Genomic DNA, 19,931 nt, shown 5'->3' on the forward strand with positions numbered 1-19,931 from the left:
ATAGGAGATTCTTCTCAACCTGATAGTGGTCTAGAATTTTCTTGATGTCTAATCATCCACCTGCCCCTGCATGGTGTGCTCTGTGGTAAAGCAATCCCAAAAACAGTGGGAGCCTTACCCTTCCACAAAACACGCTTATCAGTCTTTGTTTCCCAATAAAATGCACAGCAGCCATCTGATGGCTTGAGGGATAGTTTGTCTTTGAGTGCGAAGTTCTGCCTGAATATTAATTATCTAAACATAAAACATCTTCGCAGTTTTTAGAGATTACTTGGTGTACAAGTCTGTAGAGACCATATATGATTTAGGCATATTTTCCTAGTTTTAATCTTAACATGATGTTATCAGAATGCTGTGAGAAATTTGCAGATTTTGATACTTAATTTAGCCATTGTCCAAAATAGCCCTTCGCCATTTAACAGCATCAGCTGATTACAGCTTATGGCTAGTCTCAATCCTACTTTCTATTTGACCGAAAATGTCTGAACCTGTATGTGTGCATTTACAGTTTATAATTTGATGGTTATTTGGCTCGGGAATGAATGTTTCATTCCATTTTGATTTACAAGAATTCTTAAAAAACAAGACTTGTAAAAAACTTTAAAAACCGGGTGCGGGTACCCGTGCAACACAGGTTTTGATGGTAAGGACCGTGGAAGAATGTTTCATTCCAAATTGATTTACAAGAATTGATTTAGGGTTTTTTAGGTTTTGTTATAAGTTATTTTTTAAATTTCAATAAAAAAAAATTATTTGAAAATTAAATTTTTAATATAGTTTTTTTTATGAAGAACCCAAAGAACCCGAAGAACCCAAAGAACCCAACCCGAAGAACCCGAAGAACCCAAGAACCCAAGCACCCCAAGAACCCAAGAACCCGTTAAAGGAAAAGAACCCAATTTTTTTTTTAAGAACCCGGTTCTTCATGGAAGAACCCGGTTCTTTTGGGTTCGTCTAGGAAGAACCCGTACCCGAATCCGGTACTTGGGTGCGGGAACCCGGGACGGGTTCGAGAACCCCACCCCCGGGTGCGGGTACCCGTGCAACACAGGTATTTACTATTTCCTAAAGACTGCAGACTTGTGCCTAGGTAACAATGGGCACTTGTCTTGCGTGCTGCCACCTTAGTGTCTTGTGAAGACTTTAATGAGACCTACTAGTTTGGGGGGTAAAAAGACCAACATATACACTTGTGGTCAATTACTTCTACACAAACATGAACTTCAATATGCAAGGGTAAGACAATAAATGCAAGTTCTTGGGCTATACCATGGACTTGCCCTCTTTATGAATAGACACAAATATTTACACATTATATAACATGATTTTGAAACATTTTGAACTAGGATGAACACAGAGTATAGCCTTTCAAGTAGTTTCAACCAATGTTCCACAAAGTTTCCAGGATCAGGGAGCATGGAAGCAGGGAGACACACATGGGGATGTGTGGGAGAAACAAATTGGGGGCAGTGAAGTGCCTAGGCATCCCCATTTTGAGGTGGGGTGGGAGGTACCTAGATGCTCCTCTTTTGGGGAAACACATTGACGTTTTCATTTTTACATTTATAGTGTATGCATGCTTCCTCGAAAGAATTTGTGAACATGGACATTTTCCTGAGTTTCTTCGAAAAAGGGGTGTGTGGAAACATCCCCCCCACAGCATGGAAAACGTGGGGGCTGCAGCCCCCACCATGGGAAACATGTCACTGTGCAATGCTTACTTCAAATAAGCATGCCAATGAAGAAAGGAAGTGATAATATAAGTTGATGACTACTTACTCTAGGCTGTCAAATGTGAAACCTAATGCTGGATATTTAATGTTGTTAAGAAGAATCGAAAATTCTACATTTCTAGAAGGTTTAACATGGAAACAAAAAAGAACTATGCACAAATATTATAACTGTAGCTATAGACTTACTTAACATGTTGCTCTCCTAGCTTTATGAACAAAGCAAGCCTAGACCACTGGAATTCCTTCCTTTCATTAAATACCAGCTGCAGTCGGTCACAAGAACAAAAGCTTAGTTAAATGAACATAATTAGCAAATGTCAAATATGTCTTAGGTGCATGTCATACTAGTGAACACTCGTTCAATGATTTTATAATGCCTGTCAATAATATGTAAACACATTAAATCTTAAAACAACGTATGCCATTCAGAGAATGCACATAATTATAGGAAGACCGTAAACAGAGCTAATATAATGACTCCAAAATTTGTTTTGTCAAAATTTTCAGACATGACTGTCAACTCATAAAATGGTTCTTTCTCCAACTTCCAAAGTGAGTGCCAGTAAAATATGATACAACATCAAAGTAATGAAAAGAGACAACCCAGTCAAGGTGTGCAAGAACATACTGAGTGAAGTATCTTCCTCATAGGAGTTGAATTATCAATAAGGAGTCTGCGCACAACATACGGATAGGCTGCTTGAAATGTTTTGAAATTGGGATCTACTGTTAGTGCCAAACCTGTAGAACAACCAGCAAAATAGGAATGTTAGTGCCAAAAGATATCCATATTAGGTAATTTGAGTAATTTAACATACTCTTCCAGTGGCAATCACAAGAATAGATAACATATTTCAAAGAATCAAATCTTGCACATTACTAGAAAATCGGATGCTACCATGGACCTCATAATATTTCCATGAATAACATTAACCATACCAACTCAAAGTAACATTGACAATACATTAAATAGATTATACTGATGAAAGAAAGTGGTTTATTGTTTCAGCACAAAGATCTACTAGGGATTTGAGATATAATATCTCAGAGGAAGCATGCATACATTGAACACGAGTTCATAGTTCACAAAACGGGACATGAAAGATATAACGTCATGAACAAATAGAACTCTGGAACATCGTTAACCATAGTTTCTTTTGTGTTTTCTGAAAGTTAGAAATATTGATTTTTAACATGACCAGTTTCTTGAAAAATAATTTGTAAAGGTTAATTGGCCTGCAACTCATGATCAACAAAAACTCAAATATTGTCTCCGCATAGAGACACAAGCTATACAGAAGCATGTAAAATATACTCTAAATTTCTGTAACTTTTGGATAGTAGGACTGTTTGTATTATGCCCTAGAGGCAACAACTAGGTTACTGGAAAAATTTATACTTCTTTGATGCTGCAATTGATGACTTATGAAAGTGATTATGAACAATCATATACCCCTAGGATATTTATTCACTATATGTATTATTCCAAATTGAAAATTTACAGCAAATAACAGAAACATGTACAAGGAACAACAACCATAAACAGATACTGCACAAGCATATCAAAGCACCAGGAAAATAAAGTAGAACCACTGAGCCATTTTATTAATCTCGAGAATGATGAATACAAAGAGTAAGGAAAATGGAACTTGGGCCTGCTACTGCAAGCTATGCAAAACCCAAGTGAGACAACTCTGATCTGCAGGAAATACTGGTCCAAACTGGTACTACACACTACCAAGGAAATTATTGTTGTTGCTGTTAAAATGGCACTGAAGGATCTGCTCTGATGAATGCCTGGATCACCCTGAAATTTCAGCCACGGGCTCCACTCCTCATACTCAAAAATACCCAGAAAGGGTTTGGCCCAACTCCAAACCAAAATTGAACCGACAAAGTGATGTAAATTTCCCAGCTAATCAACAATACTTCTTTCTATAAGAATGAGGATTTGGGGCACGAATATCACCTGCAAAATTCTATAAAATTAGTCAGAGACTCCTCTCAATAAACCCACAAAAACCTAGAAAGGGTTTGGGTTGAATCCGCCAACCCCTGGTGACCCCCAACAAGTGTGAACTGCCCAATATGCCCAGAAAACTCCCCATAAATTTGATACTACTGAATTATGCCCAAATCTACCACAGGAAATTTCTTCCAACTCCGACTAAATTCACCACCTAAGAAATACCTCCTATCTCCAATCCTTATCTCTCCCAGCTCCACTTCTTTAAACCCATGCGCAACACTTGGTCAAATAGCGTCTACGCCCCGGCCAAAAAATAGAAAAATCGACCCAATTAATAGCCTCCAATATAGCTCGGCGAATTGTTGTCCAAACTCCAGTCTAACAATAAGAAAATTCCTTACAAAAGCTTGGTGCCTCAAACCTATGGGTGCTCCCATAATGTGCCCCACAAAAATACCTCTGTGCTCAAGAAATGTGCACTATTGAATAAACTCTTGCAATGATGTCCAATGGAAGCTTTGACTTGAGCTCCCCAAATTGTCTCACTAGGGAGACTCGAAATTCTCTGAAATAAGGGTGGAATTCTTGCTCGGAAATTTCGTGCGCTGAAAAACACGGGTTGTCTTGTTCTAAGCAACTCAAAGAACTAGTGTTAAATTGTCAAATAATCAAAAGATACCATATGGAGGCCTCTAATCTCTATTTATAATTTCTAGCCCTCTCCCTTGGTGGTCAAGCGTGGAATTCTTGCTCGGAAATCCCTTGTGTTGAACAACATGGGTTGTCTTGGCTAAGCAGCTCAAGAGAACTAGTGTTAAATTGTCAAATAATCAAAAGATACCAAATGGAGGCCTCCAAGCTCTATTTATAATTGCTAGCCCTCTCCCTTGGTGGTCCCCACCTTCCACTAATAAAATATTACTTTGTTGTCATTCTTCATTAAAATAATAATTTCCAGTTTTCTCCCACAAAATAATATTTTCTCCTTTTTATTTAATATCACCAAAAATTGGCAAAACTCCTTAGTGAATTTTGCACTCACAAAAATTGGGAACATTATAGTCCTTCCCCCAAAAAAATTGCTTGTCCTCAAGCCATGTAACTTATTAGGTGGTTTCAGCCCTTAAAGGGGATAGTATGTCCAAGGTACATCCCTCTAATGGGGGTGGAAAGTGACAAATTAGTGGAATGGAATAGGGAATGAGAGGAGCAATTTTGGCCCACATAGTAGGGCATAGGTGTAGCTAGATAAGGGGAAGCCCCCGCTTGGGTATGTAACGTATAGGAGGGAGTAATAGTGGTACATGAGGTGCCCCGACCTTGATTTTTCCACCCTTCTTCATATACCTTTTGTCTTTTATTAATTTTCTTTAATTAACTTCTCGGGGCTCAAAGCACAAGAGCATGATGTGTAAGATATAGCAGTGATTACCCCCTTTTAGGTAGGGCGGTTCATTGCCTTCTAGCAATTGGGACAATCATGGGTTCCTGAATTATAAAGTGAGGCTCATCTAGGACCTATGGAACTAGGGTGATGGCCAATGATTGGGGTAGAGCTCATGTAATGGTTTTTTCCCACGTGCTAGTTATTTTTGTCTCGACCATTTTTTGCATTTTGTGGTACAATTTCCTATTAAATGTGGCCAATTATGCTTTTTCTTCTTTTTTTATTGCTTCAACCTCTGGGGCATCATTCTAGACCTGACCCAAGGTGGGGGCGCAAGCGAATAGGGAGGCTAGCCCTACGTGGACCCAGGTGAGAGAAATGATGAATGGGGTCTAGTGAGTGCAAAGGGAGTAATATATGCGGGTAAAGGAGCGGGACCACGCACCCAAAGTTGGGGTTTCTCAAGTAGTACCACCCTAGAACCAAATGGTCAATAAAAGAGATCCCACAGGATTAAGACCCAAGGGTAACAACCAAAAGAGATCAAGGAGACAAGAGTACAAACTAAGCCCACTCTTTCCGCCAAATCCCCCCATCAATCCATACCCATAAGTATCCATGATAAGTAAACCCAATACTCAATTAACAAATGACAAGACATACCTTTAGCTTCGAGAGGCCCACCTTCAAACATACAATCAATACAGGTGGGTGAGGGACCACATGGCTGGCTCAGGTGGCAAAGAAATGGCACAATGAGTTAGTAGGAGGCATCAAGGGGTTGTTGGTTGTCGGCTGAGGCTCATCATGGAGAAAACATTTTTCCAGGGAGTATCACCCACAAAGTGGTGGGTAATAGTATGCATCAGCCCGCAACCTACCAGTATCGCCACCTCCACTGTCACATTGTCGTACCCTCTAATGCATGGGCCTCGCCTCCAAATCCTCCCTGAGAGACATGAGAGGCTAATCCCCCTATGTACAAGTGGTGATGCTACCATTGTGCTGCTCCTCAGTGACCACTAAGTCCCAACTAACTGTGGAGAGTCCTTGGCCCCAAACAAGGCACTATCTGGTGACCTGCCAATGAAACCTCCTCTGAAAAACTCTTTCCAAAGTATAGATCATCCTGTGATCCCATGTACAACCATCATACCACAACGAGCTAGGGAGTCTGTACATAAATTCACTAGCCACTGGTGTTGACTAAAACTCCTCTGGCGAATGTGTGCGCTTAACCACTAGGTCAACTACACCACTAATGTTGTAGTCAACCAACATATTTGGTAAATGATAGGCAGTCCCACCTGGGTCCCAATGCCAACCTAGGCCTCCAGTATCCCCAATGCCTAAATGTGCTTGTTGACCCTCATTCTGGTCTGATCAACTCCATATGTCTAACCCACCCCACCGGGTACCAATTTAGAATCTCTTGCCATCCAACCCCAAGGGAAGGATCGAAAGCACAAACTCCCATACACGGAGCTAGACCCCCATCCTATGAATATTGTGTTGGAAAATCAGAAAGGCGAAATGATTTTCTTTATGTTGATAATTACTTGTGATATTCTTATGTTTGTCTATTACTTTACTTCATTAAGCAATTACCAAAACAATAACATGAAGTTCACAAACAGCAGATGTAGGCGGAAAGCCAGGGCAAAACCCCTATCTAAGGGAAAACCCATTCAATAACATTTCCTTTAATAGTTTCATGAGATGATTCAAGGCTCCTTGACCAAGGCACATACTTCCTCCAATCACCAAGTCAACCCTTCCTTTCTTCTTTAGATGATAACCTTCCAGCAACAACTTCGACCTAGCACTTCGACTTGAAACAGTAAAATTTTGACTTCCTCAACGACTGAACTTCGACCCAGTAGTAACTTTGACCTAGATGTAACTTCGACCCAACAGTAATTTCGACCCAGAAGAATCCAGAATTTTGACCTTCCAAGCAACAGAATTTCGACCCAATAAATAGCCCAGTAAATCCACACTTGTGAGAGAGAGACAACTCAAAAAACTTTGATTTTCCTTTTCCAACAAATCTCCTCCTTCTTCTACAACTTCGCACTTTTTCTACTTCTTCTTCTTGGATATCGAACTTGTGTGAGAGTGTGCTCAAATGAATCGAATTGCTTGTATATATACCCTTTTCTAGAGTTCGAATTACCTTCACATAGGCCAACTTGATCAAGTAAGGGCCAACTTGGTGTGGAGGTGACAAATGACTTATTTTCCTCAATATTAATTATTTTTACATGATTCAAAAGCCCAAGAAGGGTCTCTTTAAATGGACAATGACTCTAATGACTCAACACAAAACCTAGAAGTCCTCAGTGGGGACTTTGACCTAAAACATGATGACCCAAGCATGAAACCCATTCTTTAATTAGTCATAATAATAATAAAAAAAAAAATATTTTTCTTTCGTTTGATAAATACATTTCATTATGACTCAAATACAATTATGAAGACTGAACCTAGTTACATTCTTCAACACTCCCTCTTAACTAGGGAGGTATTCATACATACAAGTACATGGAAGATCTCAAAACACATGAACCATGAAGAGTTTAGGCACTCACAGTGCCACAGACTAGATTCCTAACTAGGACAATCTATCCGGTTGGGACTAAGATGGACTAAAGCTTTCAACCTCTCTAGGTACCATTAGGCTTACTTACTAACCATCAACCTAGGGAACTAAGTGCATAATACAAGGTCAGAGTTTTATGACCAATGCCACCCTCCCTACTTCGGGAACTAGACATCAACACACAGACCGGCCAAATGTCCTCCCAGGCATACACCATGCCTCAACACATCAAACCTCCCCTGATCAAAAGGATCAGTAACATCAAGCACACTTTCAAAACTTCAAGAGATTTGTCTATGCAAACCCCAATCAGTAACAATGTTTCAAATACATAAGTAAACACAAACCTTTGGGGTCTTCCATATGTTGCCTTACACTTTATCACAATAGGACTTAGATAAAAGATTCCTCAATCATACAACTTCCTTTCCTACATCACATGCAACAACATATTCTACAACCTGATCTTGCCTTCCTACTTTCAGCAACACCTCAATATACATTCTCCAATTTCTTCTTCAAGGTACTCATCATGACTATAATATGCCTTCCCTCTCAACTGGGGAGATATCCTTCATTCTTTTATCTAGGCTCCCTCTTAAATTAGGGAGATAAACTTCTTTCTATGACATTGAAGAATCTTTCATAGCTCCCATCCTTCTTATCAAAGTCATCTTGATCACCATCATTCATATAACTTCCTTTATCATGCTTATCAACCAAATCAACTTTACTAACGAATATCTTCAGCATCTTGAAGATTATGTATCTGCACAACTTAGATAGCAAGTACAATCAAAATACATATGTAGAAGCATGGAGTTAACTATATCAGAATAATGGAAGCATTAGACTTTAGACATCAAATACCTAAACTTAGTTAGGCTCATAACAAGAGACACATACTTTTAAACTTCAACTTCTTACTCGAGTTAGGTTATAACCCCTAGATCATATCAGTCTCATTATTTCTAGGGTCTCAATATTTCTTCCATAGATATGACATACTCTACTATAATATATTTCAAACCTTAGAAACAATCCAAACAAGTATAGTTCTATAATGCATCCAACAACTTTAGAATTCATAAGTTAGACTTTTACTAGGATTTAATGCAAACCGTAGATTCCATACATGAGACACTAAGCCTTTAGATGTCAACAAATAAAACCAAGTAAAACACAATCTAAGGTTTCAATGATATGACCAACTTCGACTAGGATTTGTTGTAAACCCTAGATTTTATCATCATAATGGAAACACTATCACCATATCCTAAAATATCAAACTTTGACTAGGGCTTAGTTACAAACCCTAGAACTTATCATCAAATAGGTTAGCACATATACATATCTAGGATAATCATGCATAAGCATACCACAACATATATTGGACAAACCCAAGACACAAATATCAATACATTTAAAGTCAGACATATAATGATATTGATTAGGCTAGGGTTTTGATCAGACGGACAAACATACACCTAGGGTTTCATTTCCTAGGATCTTATCCTTGATACATAAGGATTTTACTCATAAACCCTAATTTACCAAAACCTCAAGGTCTAGGAATGCACGACCTTAAAGGAGTAGGGTTTCCATAATAATACTAAGATTCCAAAAACGACATTACCATCAAAACCCAAAACATCAAAAGAATAGTATTTTCTAGATTTCATCAATAACCCTAAGTAGACTAGGGTTTTCACATTATCATTGACATACCCTTTGGTGAGGGTTTTATAGAGAACCTTTTAGGGTTCCATAGACATAATGATTTTAATGAGAGTAGATTGAATCTAGTGATTAATCACCCAAACAAGAATCTTTATGATTCAAAGGTCCTAGACATAACACTTGTTAGTAATCTAAAGCAGATTTAAATGAATATACGTTGAAGAGAACAAAACTTGTGATCTAAAACATACCTTTTGAGTTGTTTTCTAGACAAACTTTATAGGACATCAATTCCAATGCTTTGTCTTGTGAGATCTTCTCAATAGTCCTTGAGCATATCAGCAAGCTTTTCCTAAACAAGGAAAATATAAAAAGAAATGATATTAGCATCTAATACAAACACATTTAGATAAGAAAAGGAAAACCAAATATAAAAGATAATACAAGGAATAAGATACTTATCTTTGGAGAAATGGTGAGGGATCCCTCACTTATCTTTGGAGAAATGGTGAGGGATCCCTCTTAATCCAATCTCAAGGGATACCTATAACTTTAACAAAACAATTCAACAATGTTTTTCCAAAGCATGTTAAACCTATAAGTACTAAAAATCAAAATACAAAACAATTCAAAAACTTTAGAGTAGAAGGATAGAGTCTCTAAGAGTCCCTAGAAAATAAGTCTTTGACTTTGAATTCTTCCTTCTTGTTCTTCTTTGGTGGTCCTTCATCGGAAACATTTGCTTGATCCCTATTTCTCTTTCTATTCCTCGGATTCTCAGGACAATCGCTTCTATAGTGACCCATCTTGTGACAATTGTAACATTCAATTTTGGATAGGTCTATCTTCCTTCTAGGCCCTTTAGACTTCTTGAAGGTTCCTTTGTTCTTGTGATGAGTGGAATAGGCATTTGAAACTTTCTCCTCTTCATTCTCTTTATTGCTCACTAATGAAATTATGACTTCTTCTTGACTACATGCATTCCATAATTGTTCGAATGTAGGAGTTTCCTTCCAACTGTTGAGACCTGATGAAAAGGAACTCCAAGATGTTGGTAATCCTAGAAGTGTAGTGATTACAAGCTCCTTTTCAGGTACTATCTCATCGATTGCCTGGAGTTCATCTTTGATTCTAGCTATTCTTACAAAGAAGGATGCCACAGTGTCTTCCTTTGTCATATTTATTGTTCTCAGTTCATTCTTAAGACTTGCTATTTGACCAAGATTCTTGATTGTGAATAATTTGGATAATGCCTCATACATCTCTTGAGCAGAATCTATGTTGGATATATATGGGATGAGGTTATCCTTTATTCCATCCACCATTAGTGTCATGGCCAATATCTTTGTTTCTCTAAACTTTTCCTTTTCTGCATCACTTGACTCATTTGTAGGCTTCTTTACTTTTCCTTTGACTAAATCCAAGACTTTATTCTTCTCGAGGATGAGATCTATCCTCTTTTTCCATGCCCTGTAATTGGATGCTCCTTCTAATTTGTTTTCTCCCTTCATTGAGTTAGACATTGTTCTTGAAGATGGTAGGCTTGACTTCTTATATGATCCTTTTCCTTGATGACCCTTTATTCAAACTTCTTAAAACTCCTTATTCTCCTTCATGTAGAAAGATTTTCTTTATGTTGATAATTACTTGTGATATTCTTATGTTCTTATTAACTTTCTTATGTTCTTCTTTAATGTAGTTCATCAAGCAATTACCAAAACAATAACACGAAGATCACAGACACCAAATGTAGGTGGATAGCCAGGGAAAAACCCTTATCTAGGGGAAATCCTAGTCAACAACTCTTCCTTTAATAGTTTCACGAGACGATCCAAGATTCCTTGACCAAGACACAAGCTTCCTCCAATCACCAAGTCAGCCCTTCCTTTCTTCTTTAGATCATAACCTTCCAACAAAAACTTCAACCTAGCACTTCGATCTTGCAGCAGTAGAATTTCAACTTCCCCAGCAACTGAACATCAACCTAGTAATAACCTTGACCCAATAGTAACTTTGATGCAGAAGAATCCATAATTTCGACCTTCCCGGTAGCAGAATTTTGACCTAGTAAATAGCCCAGTAAATCCACGCGTGTGAGAGAGAGACAACCCAGAAAACTTCGATTTTCCTTTTCTAGCAAATCTCCCCCTTTGGCAACTTCACACTTTTTCTGCTTCTTCTTCTTGGATATTGAACTTGTGTAAGAGTGCGCTCCAAATGAATCAAAATGCTTGTATATATACCATTTTCTAGAGTTCGAATTACCTTCATGTAGGCCGACTTGATCAAGTAAGGGCCAACTTGGTGTGGAGGTGACAAATGACTTATTTTACTCTATTAATTCTTTTTACATGATTCAAAAGCCCAAGAAGGGTCTCTTTAAATGGACAATGACTCTGATGACTCAAGACAAAACCTAGAAGTACTCAATGGGGGCTTTGACCTAAAACATGATGACCCAAGCATAAAACCCATGCTTTAATAAGTCATAATAATAATAACAAAAAAAATATTTTTCTTTCTTTTGATAAATACATTTCATTATGACTCAAATACAATTATGAAGATCAAACCTAGTTATATTCTTCAACATGTTGCCGCTTGCGTAGCTCATGTCGTCTCATCTCACTGATTTGGTCGTCACATAAAATCTGTTTAGGTGATGTGGCCTCTCTCTCACCAACGTGCAGAGGTAACCTACTAGTGCTACAAGTCACATCTATGTATGTTTGAAGAGGGTTGCATTGATGCTCCAATGTGCACTATAGTTCTACCATTAGGGAATCCAACCATTCCCCAACATGAGTCAGTTTGGTCGTTGACTCGGCACAAACCACTCTCATGCCCTCCAGCGCCTCGTTCTACTGCAAAATGGCCTCTCGCACTTTCGTGCCCTTCCTTTTCAATGCTAGAACGTCAGTCACGAACTGATGAAACTGTTGTGGGCGGCCATTATCTAATACCATTGTATCTCCTGGCACCTCATCAATGGTGGATAACTTAGTGTCTCTTGGCAACTCATCAATGGTGGATACATCTGTGTCTCCTGGCACCCCATCAATGGATGACCCTATGGGTTGTATGCTCTATACTCTCCCCCTAGGTGTTAGTTTGAGCTATCAAAGGAATCTCCAACAAGGGTGAATCCTGCATCACTCTAAGTATATCTACGTGTTCCTCACAACCCTGCATGCCCTTAGCCTCATGCTCAACCTCCTTCTCAGGCCCCTGATACCTAAAGCCAAGCCTCCACTAGCAAAAGTGCCTCCTAGTCTCACCCTCTAACTGTCCTTGTCCTACCTGCTCCTTTGAGGAGACTGTTAATTTTTCTTAGGGCTATATTATTCTTTGCTTTGATAATTGCATTTCAACATTTGCATATTAATTTCACCCCATAGGATCATGTCATTATTCAGATTTACAACATTATTTAGCAACATATGCAATTATATAGAGAGAACAACATCATCATCAATGCAGCAGAACATAAAGTAACAATAGAAGAAAAGCATTCACACATAGAGACACCAGGATTGGTCAGAGACCAGGGAAAAAGCCAATACGGGGGAAACCTTTTAAAATTCTTTTTCTTATTAGATTGTCATTGAATGATTCAATAAAGAGAGAGTACAATGACCCATAGTTTTCATCATAAACCTATCCAGCAAAATCAATTTGTCAATATCCATGAGATGAACCCAACCATGCCAATAATTGAAAACCCAAATTCAAAAACATGTGATCAACTGTTACTGATTAAGGTCAGCTCCCAAACTTTGCGGTCAACTAGCGAAATCTTCAGTCAACTTCAACTGAAAAATTCAACCTTTACGTCCCAGTCGCAAGGAAGATGTGTCATGCATGTGGCTGAAAGGCTTCAATCAAAATTTCTCCATGACATGCCTGCGACTGCAATCGAAATTTCTCCATGACATGCCTGCGGCTGAGACGCAAAACCCTAAAAACAGAGATGTGAGCTTCAAACCCTGCAATTTCGAACCTGTGCCAACCAATGTCTGCGAACTTGCCTAAAACCTATGTGAGCCAAACCAAAGAAGAGAATAGAATAATGTCTCATGATCATGTCCAAATGAGGTTGAGGTCACTTTTATTTATAGCCTTCCAATGGTGTCCAATTTGCTTTAGGGTCGCCCTGATCAAATATGCACATGTGAGCTTTAATTCAAAAATACACTTTCCCTTCTCCAAATTGAGCACTTCAATAGGCAAAAGTGGTCCTCTCGAAAAGAGGAATCTCATCCCATGGTTGGAATTTGTCACTGAGCTGCCATCTTAACACTCTGTCTCAGCTAGTGAGAAATTCCAACTACATCATCTAATCATCGCAGGTATCCTGTCATCAAATCATATCCAATCTCAAGTATCTCATCAACAAATGTCGTCACTATTCATCTTGGTTTATCTCTGCTTCTTCCTGCTTATCTCTTGATTGTCTCTACTCATATGCTGAACATTCTCGAATCTAAAAGAAGAACTTGATATCGGAGGGGAGCTTAAGCTACCACCCTCTATTTAACGGGAAGCCATTGCTACCACCTAGAATTACTAGGTGCGGGGAGCCCAATGCTACCACCCAGGAAACATCAGCGGTGAGACAAATCTACGACCTGCATCAACATCGGAGAGCCTAGCTCAATCTGTAACATTAGGGAGCACATCTCAACCCAAAATCACATCAGGGAGCACATCTCAACCCAAAATCTCATGGGCGAGTAAAACATCTTCTACCCCATATCGAGCAATAGGGGATATTGGGGAGCACATCTCAACCCATCCTATTGCTCAATGATCTTCCCAACAATGACCCTCAATAGTCATATGGTAGAAAATCTGCATCATAATCCGAGCTTGGGTGAGATACCCTACTTACCAAAGGTAAGGATCACACACCCCCAAGCCTCCTCAACCCGTTGACCAAACGAGGAGGGACAATCCCAACAAGCCCATCTTATGGGTATGATGCCAACTGGGGTATACTCTCCCTAGACCAAGATAGGGGTAGATACCTGACTTGTCAAAACAAACAAGGATCACACACATCCTATGGGTGACAATAGGGGAGATACCCAACCCACTGCAAAAGTAGGGATCACGCACACCTATTGTCCAGAGTTACCTCAACCCCAGTAGCCCTCCATCTCAATTCCTCACCCTGGGAGCTTAGACAGGGGGGAAGAGTTGGCTCAATGTTCTCAATCAATCCTGAACTCTGTAGATTAGAAACATATCATTGCGCTCATATCATCATGTCGCAAATAGCAGCAGTCTCCTGTTCATGCAGGACATCAAATCAAATATTATATTAGAACAAAAATATATATCACAAAATGATACCTTATTCATCCTCCCTCTCACGGAGGCAACAACCACAAGTCTAAGCTTGTCTCGTACAGCAGCGCTGTCTCAATATATGAAGAGATCTCAGTCTCAGCTATATACGGGTTTCTCTGCCAATCTGATCCCACTCAATATTATGGCAATGTATCCCTGTCATATCTAGAACCTGCTCAAACAACTCTCAAAGAACTTCTTCAACCTGTCTCACAACTAGCCATGCCAACATCATCGTACTCAACCTCGGTCGTGCTTAAAGCTACAAACTTCTCATCCAAAAATATCATGGCAGATCTCATACTAAGGCAGCACCCAAATGTGCTCATCTCATCAATAACGATCCAAACAACATCAATATATCTATGCAGTCACATATCATAGGAAGAATGCCTCAGGCCAAAATTCGATCATTCCATGCAAAAATGAAGTGTGCTTGGCGACATCTCAATGTGTATGAAGAGGCTCAATCATGAATTCACTCAAGTTGATCTATGCAAGACATATATATACGGACAGGTGTTCACACAGAACATCAATGCTTCAATCAACTATTGGTTGCCAAGGCAAGTTCAACAATATCTCTTCATAACATCTTGAAATTCAATCGGAGTGTCCAAGGATTTGTATTTCCACTTTTCAAAAACTCTTCAATAGCTTCACAATATAGATTTTCTTTTCCAAACTTCATAAAGTGATTCAACATGCCATGATTCATTATTTCGAGCTTCAGAAGACAACTCCCTCTTACTTTGATCATCAAAGGCTCATTTCCTGTCAAGAGTAGATCATCAGCATATAAAACTAAAATCAAAGTCATACCTTGGACCCCTTTTGAAGTTGGGATCAACACATCGTCCTAGCTTCACCAGATAATTGTCAATGCCGACATACCAGACTTGGGGAGCTTGCTTCATAGAATGGTTTCTGCGAACATAACACTTGACCAAACCAATATTGTGCAATCAAACCAACCAAGTCATCTTATCAAGCCTTAGATGACAGATCAAAACTAATATCAAAATCATAAAAGTTTCTGCCAATATCACTGTAATAAACTCTTTGGACCAAGTGATAGGTAGAGCTCATATCCAAATACCAAGTCATGACTTCATCTATTGTCATATCAATAAATTTAAGCAATATCAAATTCCATCAGGCCATTCACATAATCATAATATGAATTATTTCTGTCACTAGATGTGAATGCATATACCAAGGATAAGTCACAATTGTTTATACTTCAACCAATGTGCCAAAGCCAATGAAATCAATACAAAATCAATTTCAACATCAATCATTGAAAGTCACTATGCCCACATAGCACTGTCATCAAGGTAAATCATCAGTCATCAAATATCAAATCAGATCCAAAACTCTAACTTGTTATCACTGTGAATTCAAACAATCCATAAGCCAAAACATGTCTATGAACTATCAAGCATCATGTCAAAGTTCTAAGGCATCATCAATTATCCAAGCCAACTAAGTTAAATCAATAAGCCAAATCTTGTCAAAACCTTGCAATTGTTATAAAATATTGTCATATACTAACTTCAATGATCAAATCAAAATAACATACTAATATGCATATTCCGGTCCCCTGCAAACACAAGTTTAGTCAACATGTTTACATTCTCTATAGTAAGTCAAACATTCAAACTTCCCTGCTCATAGGACATTCTGAAGTCATCTCCATATCTATAGGACTGTCATACTTCTGGTGCATTCCTGATTTTATGCATAAAGCTTCAATTGTTGACTTTTGTAGCATAGGATCAGTTCTAGCCACAAAATTTGGTGGAGAGGGTAGAATACATGTATTCTCCAAAACCCAGAAATCGTTTCTGGAAATGCCACCAAGAGACGACTTAATTAAAATAATTAATCCTTTTTTAATGGTGCCTAAGTCTAAACTTAGGAAAACTGATTAATTAAAGGATACTAATTAAGTCATGGTGAAATCTTCTAGAAGAAGACATGAATTGAATTCTAGTTAATCTTAGCCATCGATTATGTTTTAATCTTGGTTGTTGAAGCCTCAACGAGAGATTATAAGAAGAAATTTGATGGGGGTTGGAGAACACACTTAAGAGCAAGGAATTCGATATTACCAGGAAATCGAACTCCAAAGTAGCAGTTGTGTGTTGTCGGAGCTGATTCAGTAGTTTCGAAGCAGTGAGAGAGGGGCAAGGATAGTAAGGCCGGAAGGAAGTTTTTCCAATCCGGTGAGTGCATAGCAGAGAGATAGTGTACTCCACAGAGAGGCTGATCAAGTGTAGAGAGGCAACGCAGAGATTCAGAGGGAGATCTGTATTTTGCTAAGGAGAAGTCGAGATTCGGTCGCAGGAGCCGTAGTGGGAGCCCGGAGGCCAGAAGATCAAGTTTCCAGAGCAACAGCTGATCAGTAGAGTGAGAGAGATATTGGTCAAGCAAGGCTAACGTAGATCTACGTAGTGTGACGCAGAGGCAACTCAAAGACAACAAGGAGCAGCCCATCTTGAGCTAAGGTCAGTGTCGGATCAACGGTGGAAGTGAGATTTTTCTCACTAGACTTCTTTCAGTCATTTTCTCTGTATGGAAAGCTAGATTTGAGGTTCCATAGATTTGTACTCAAATTTACTACTGCATAATAATAAAACCCTCAACTGCTGCACCGATTTTCCCAAGTTGAGTTTTTCTAGGGACATTGGTCCAAAACTAACTACGTACTTGTCTGTGTGTGCGCATCTATTCTTCGAGTATTATTTTCCTTACGCAGTATTCTATTTTTGAAGGTTGTAGTGTATTAGTTTAGATATTTACCGTAGGATGCAGTAACTAATTTGTTCAATTTGTTTAAAAAATAGAAGAAACTTAATCAGTTGTTGCAGCAGGAATCTGGGTTTCCGAATTTTCGCATGGTATTAGGGCCACGTTGTAAGCCGGAGAGCGCAGTGCAGAAGGAAGGAGTAGTTCGAATCTCTGTAGCTGTAGTAGTTTGAAACCCTCTAAGGTAGTGCAGTGCCTTGGGCCAAGACGGTCAGTTTTTCAGAAAATTTATTTTTCTGAGAGAGTTGACAAAGAAACTAAATTTTCCAGATCGAAGATTGACAGAGGCAGAGGGAGTAGCAACAGTTTGCTAGTGAAAAATAGCGTCAAGAGGGAGGAAGAGCACACACTGAAGGAATTCTTTCCTCAGGTGACTTCTAGCCCAAAAGTTCGAATTTTTGTGTGCAGAGTTTCTCACTCCAGAAGGGAGTGTGAAGAGTTGGGCAGCAGCTGCACAGAGGAGAACAACAGGAATTCGACATTTCAGAGAGATGGCATCAATAGGATTGAGAGATCAACATCAGCTAGAGGGAGCCTCCAACTATGTGATCTGGAAGGCTAGAATTTTCTACCTTCTAGATGAACATGATCTCAAGACTTACATCGATAGTGTGGTAGATATACCCACAGATGCAAATCCACTTAAGAAGTACAAGAAGGAGATGGCGAAAGAAAAGAGGTTGATTCTCGATGGGGTTCGAGATCATGTGGTATCTCACATAGCTGGCAAATATACTACCCGAGAGTTGTGGGAGGCACTTTCTACGTTGTACAAAGGATCTTCTAAGCAACGGAAGATGTATCTTGAGGAGAAGTTGAGATGCACGAGGATGCAGAAAGGGGAGCGTATAGACCCCTTCCTTACTAGGCTTCAGGATGTCCGGGACAAGCTGTTTTCAGTAGGGTTAGCGCCCTAACCTACAAAATTGGTGCGGTTAGCTCTAAATAGTGTCTTCGAAGAATGGCAAGTTTTCGTCCAGAGTATACTGGGCAGAGAAAAACTGCTAGATTGGGATCGTATGTGGGTTGATCTGCAGTAGGAGGAGATGAGGCGAGATTTGGTGAAGAGCACCATCAGTGGTAGCAGCAGTAATGGGATGAAGCAAGCAAAGGAAGAGGAAGATGTGGCCCTCGCATCAAAGGGGCAACAGGAGCAGCGCAGGAGGAAGACGGGTGTTTCCAAGGTCAAGTGCTTTAGGTGTGGTGAGCTTGGCCATTACAAAATTCAATGTCCTCTCAAAAAGAAGGACAAAGAGGAGAAGCCGGATCAGTAGGCTGCATCCGCAGATATCAACAGGTTGTCCTCTAGATTGGAGGAAGAGTTTGCCATGATCACCGAGATACCTCCAGGGGTGAGGTGGGGTGATTTGGCTTTGTAAGCCCAGAGAGCTACAAGATGGGTTGGATTCTTGAAGAGGTCCACCTTATGAATCAATACCTTGCTATGAGATCCCATAGCATGCAGTGGCAGGATGGACCAGTGGCAGTTGGTGTAGTCAAGTGCTAGAGTGACAGATGCAATAACTAGTAGTGATTAAATACTGAGCAAAGCATAGCAGAGTCGGCAGTAGTGCAGTTGGCACGGTGCAAAGTCAGCAGCAGCGCAAAGGCCTCAGTGACAATGCAGAGTCTAGCAGTGGTCAGGACTCGGGTGACAGATGCATCATACTAACCATACTTGATTAAGTAATTTTAGATGCTTTTTTGTTGCAGTTGTTGCAGTTGCAGCAGTAGAATATGGAGAATGGAGTTGCAGTGCAGATGCAGTGTTGGCAACAGTTCAGCAGGGCCAGTAGCAGCACCGATGAAATGTTTATCAAAGTTGCACAACAGTTAGTGGGAAGAAGCAGCCAAACATCAGCAACATAACAAGAGGTGGTGCAAAGACAGAGTGTTGCTTCACTAGGTCGCAGCGCTAGAACACATTCCTCACTAAGAGGGAGTGTTGACTTTTTTAGCATCAAATGTGTTCTAGCCACGAAATTTGGTGGAGAGGCTAGAATACATGTATTCTCCAAAACCTAGAAATCATTTCTCGAAATTCCACCTAGAGATGACTTAATTAAAATAATTAATCTTTTTTTAATGGTGCCTAAGTCTAAACTTAGGAAAACTGATTAATTAAAGGATATTAACTAAATCATGGTGAAATCTTCTAGAAGAAGACATGGATCGAGTTCTAGTTAATCTTAGCCATCAATTATGTTTTAATTGTGTCCATTGAAGCCTCAAAAAGAGATTATAAGAAGAAATTTGATGGGGGTTGGAGAACACACTTGAGAGCAAGGAATTCGATATTACTGGGAAATCGAACTCCAATGTAGCAATTGTGTGTTGCCGGAGGTGATTCAGTAGTTTCGAAGCAGTGAGAGAGGGGCAAGGATAGTAAGGCCGGAA

The 19,931-nt window shown here is 39.4% G+C and overlaps 1 protein-coding gene across 1 annotated transcript in view; it reads right to left on the bottom strand.

Annotated features, from left to right (window-relative positions):
* The window catches only part of LOC149226454 (uncharacterized), a 513,224-nt gene that overhangs the window by 132,354 nt on the left and 360,939 nt on the right, over positions 1-19,931 (bottom strand). The window contains exons 13-14 of the mRNA XM_089377495.1: positions 2,362-2,474; positions 1,920-1,996 (exon numbers count right to left, since the gene is read on the bottom strand). Coding sequence (XP_089233621.1) covers positions 1,920-1,996; positions 2,362-2,474 — 190 coding nt within the window. The remainder of the gene's footprint in view (positions 1-1,919; positions 1,997-2,361; positions 2,475-19,931) is intronic.

This window comes from Pinus tabuliformis, chromosome J (assembly GCF_031772625.1).
Source record: "Pinus tabuliformis cultivar Carrire ecotype Pingquan chromosome J, CPIR1, whole genome shotgun sequence".
NCBI classification, from domain to species: Eukaryota; Viridiplantae; Streptophyta; class Pinopsida; order Pinales; family Pinaceae; genus Pinus; species Pinus tabuliformis.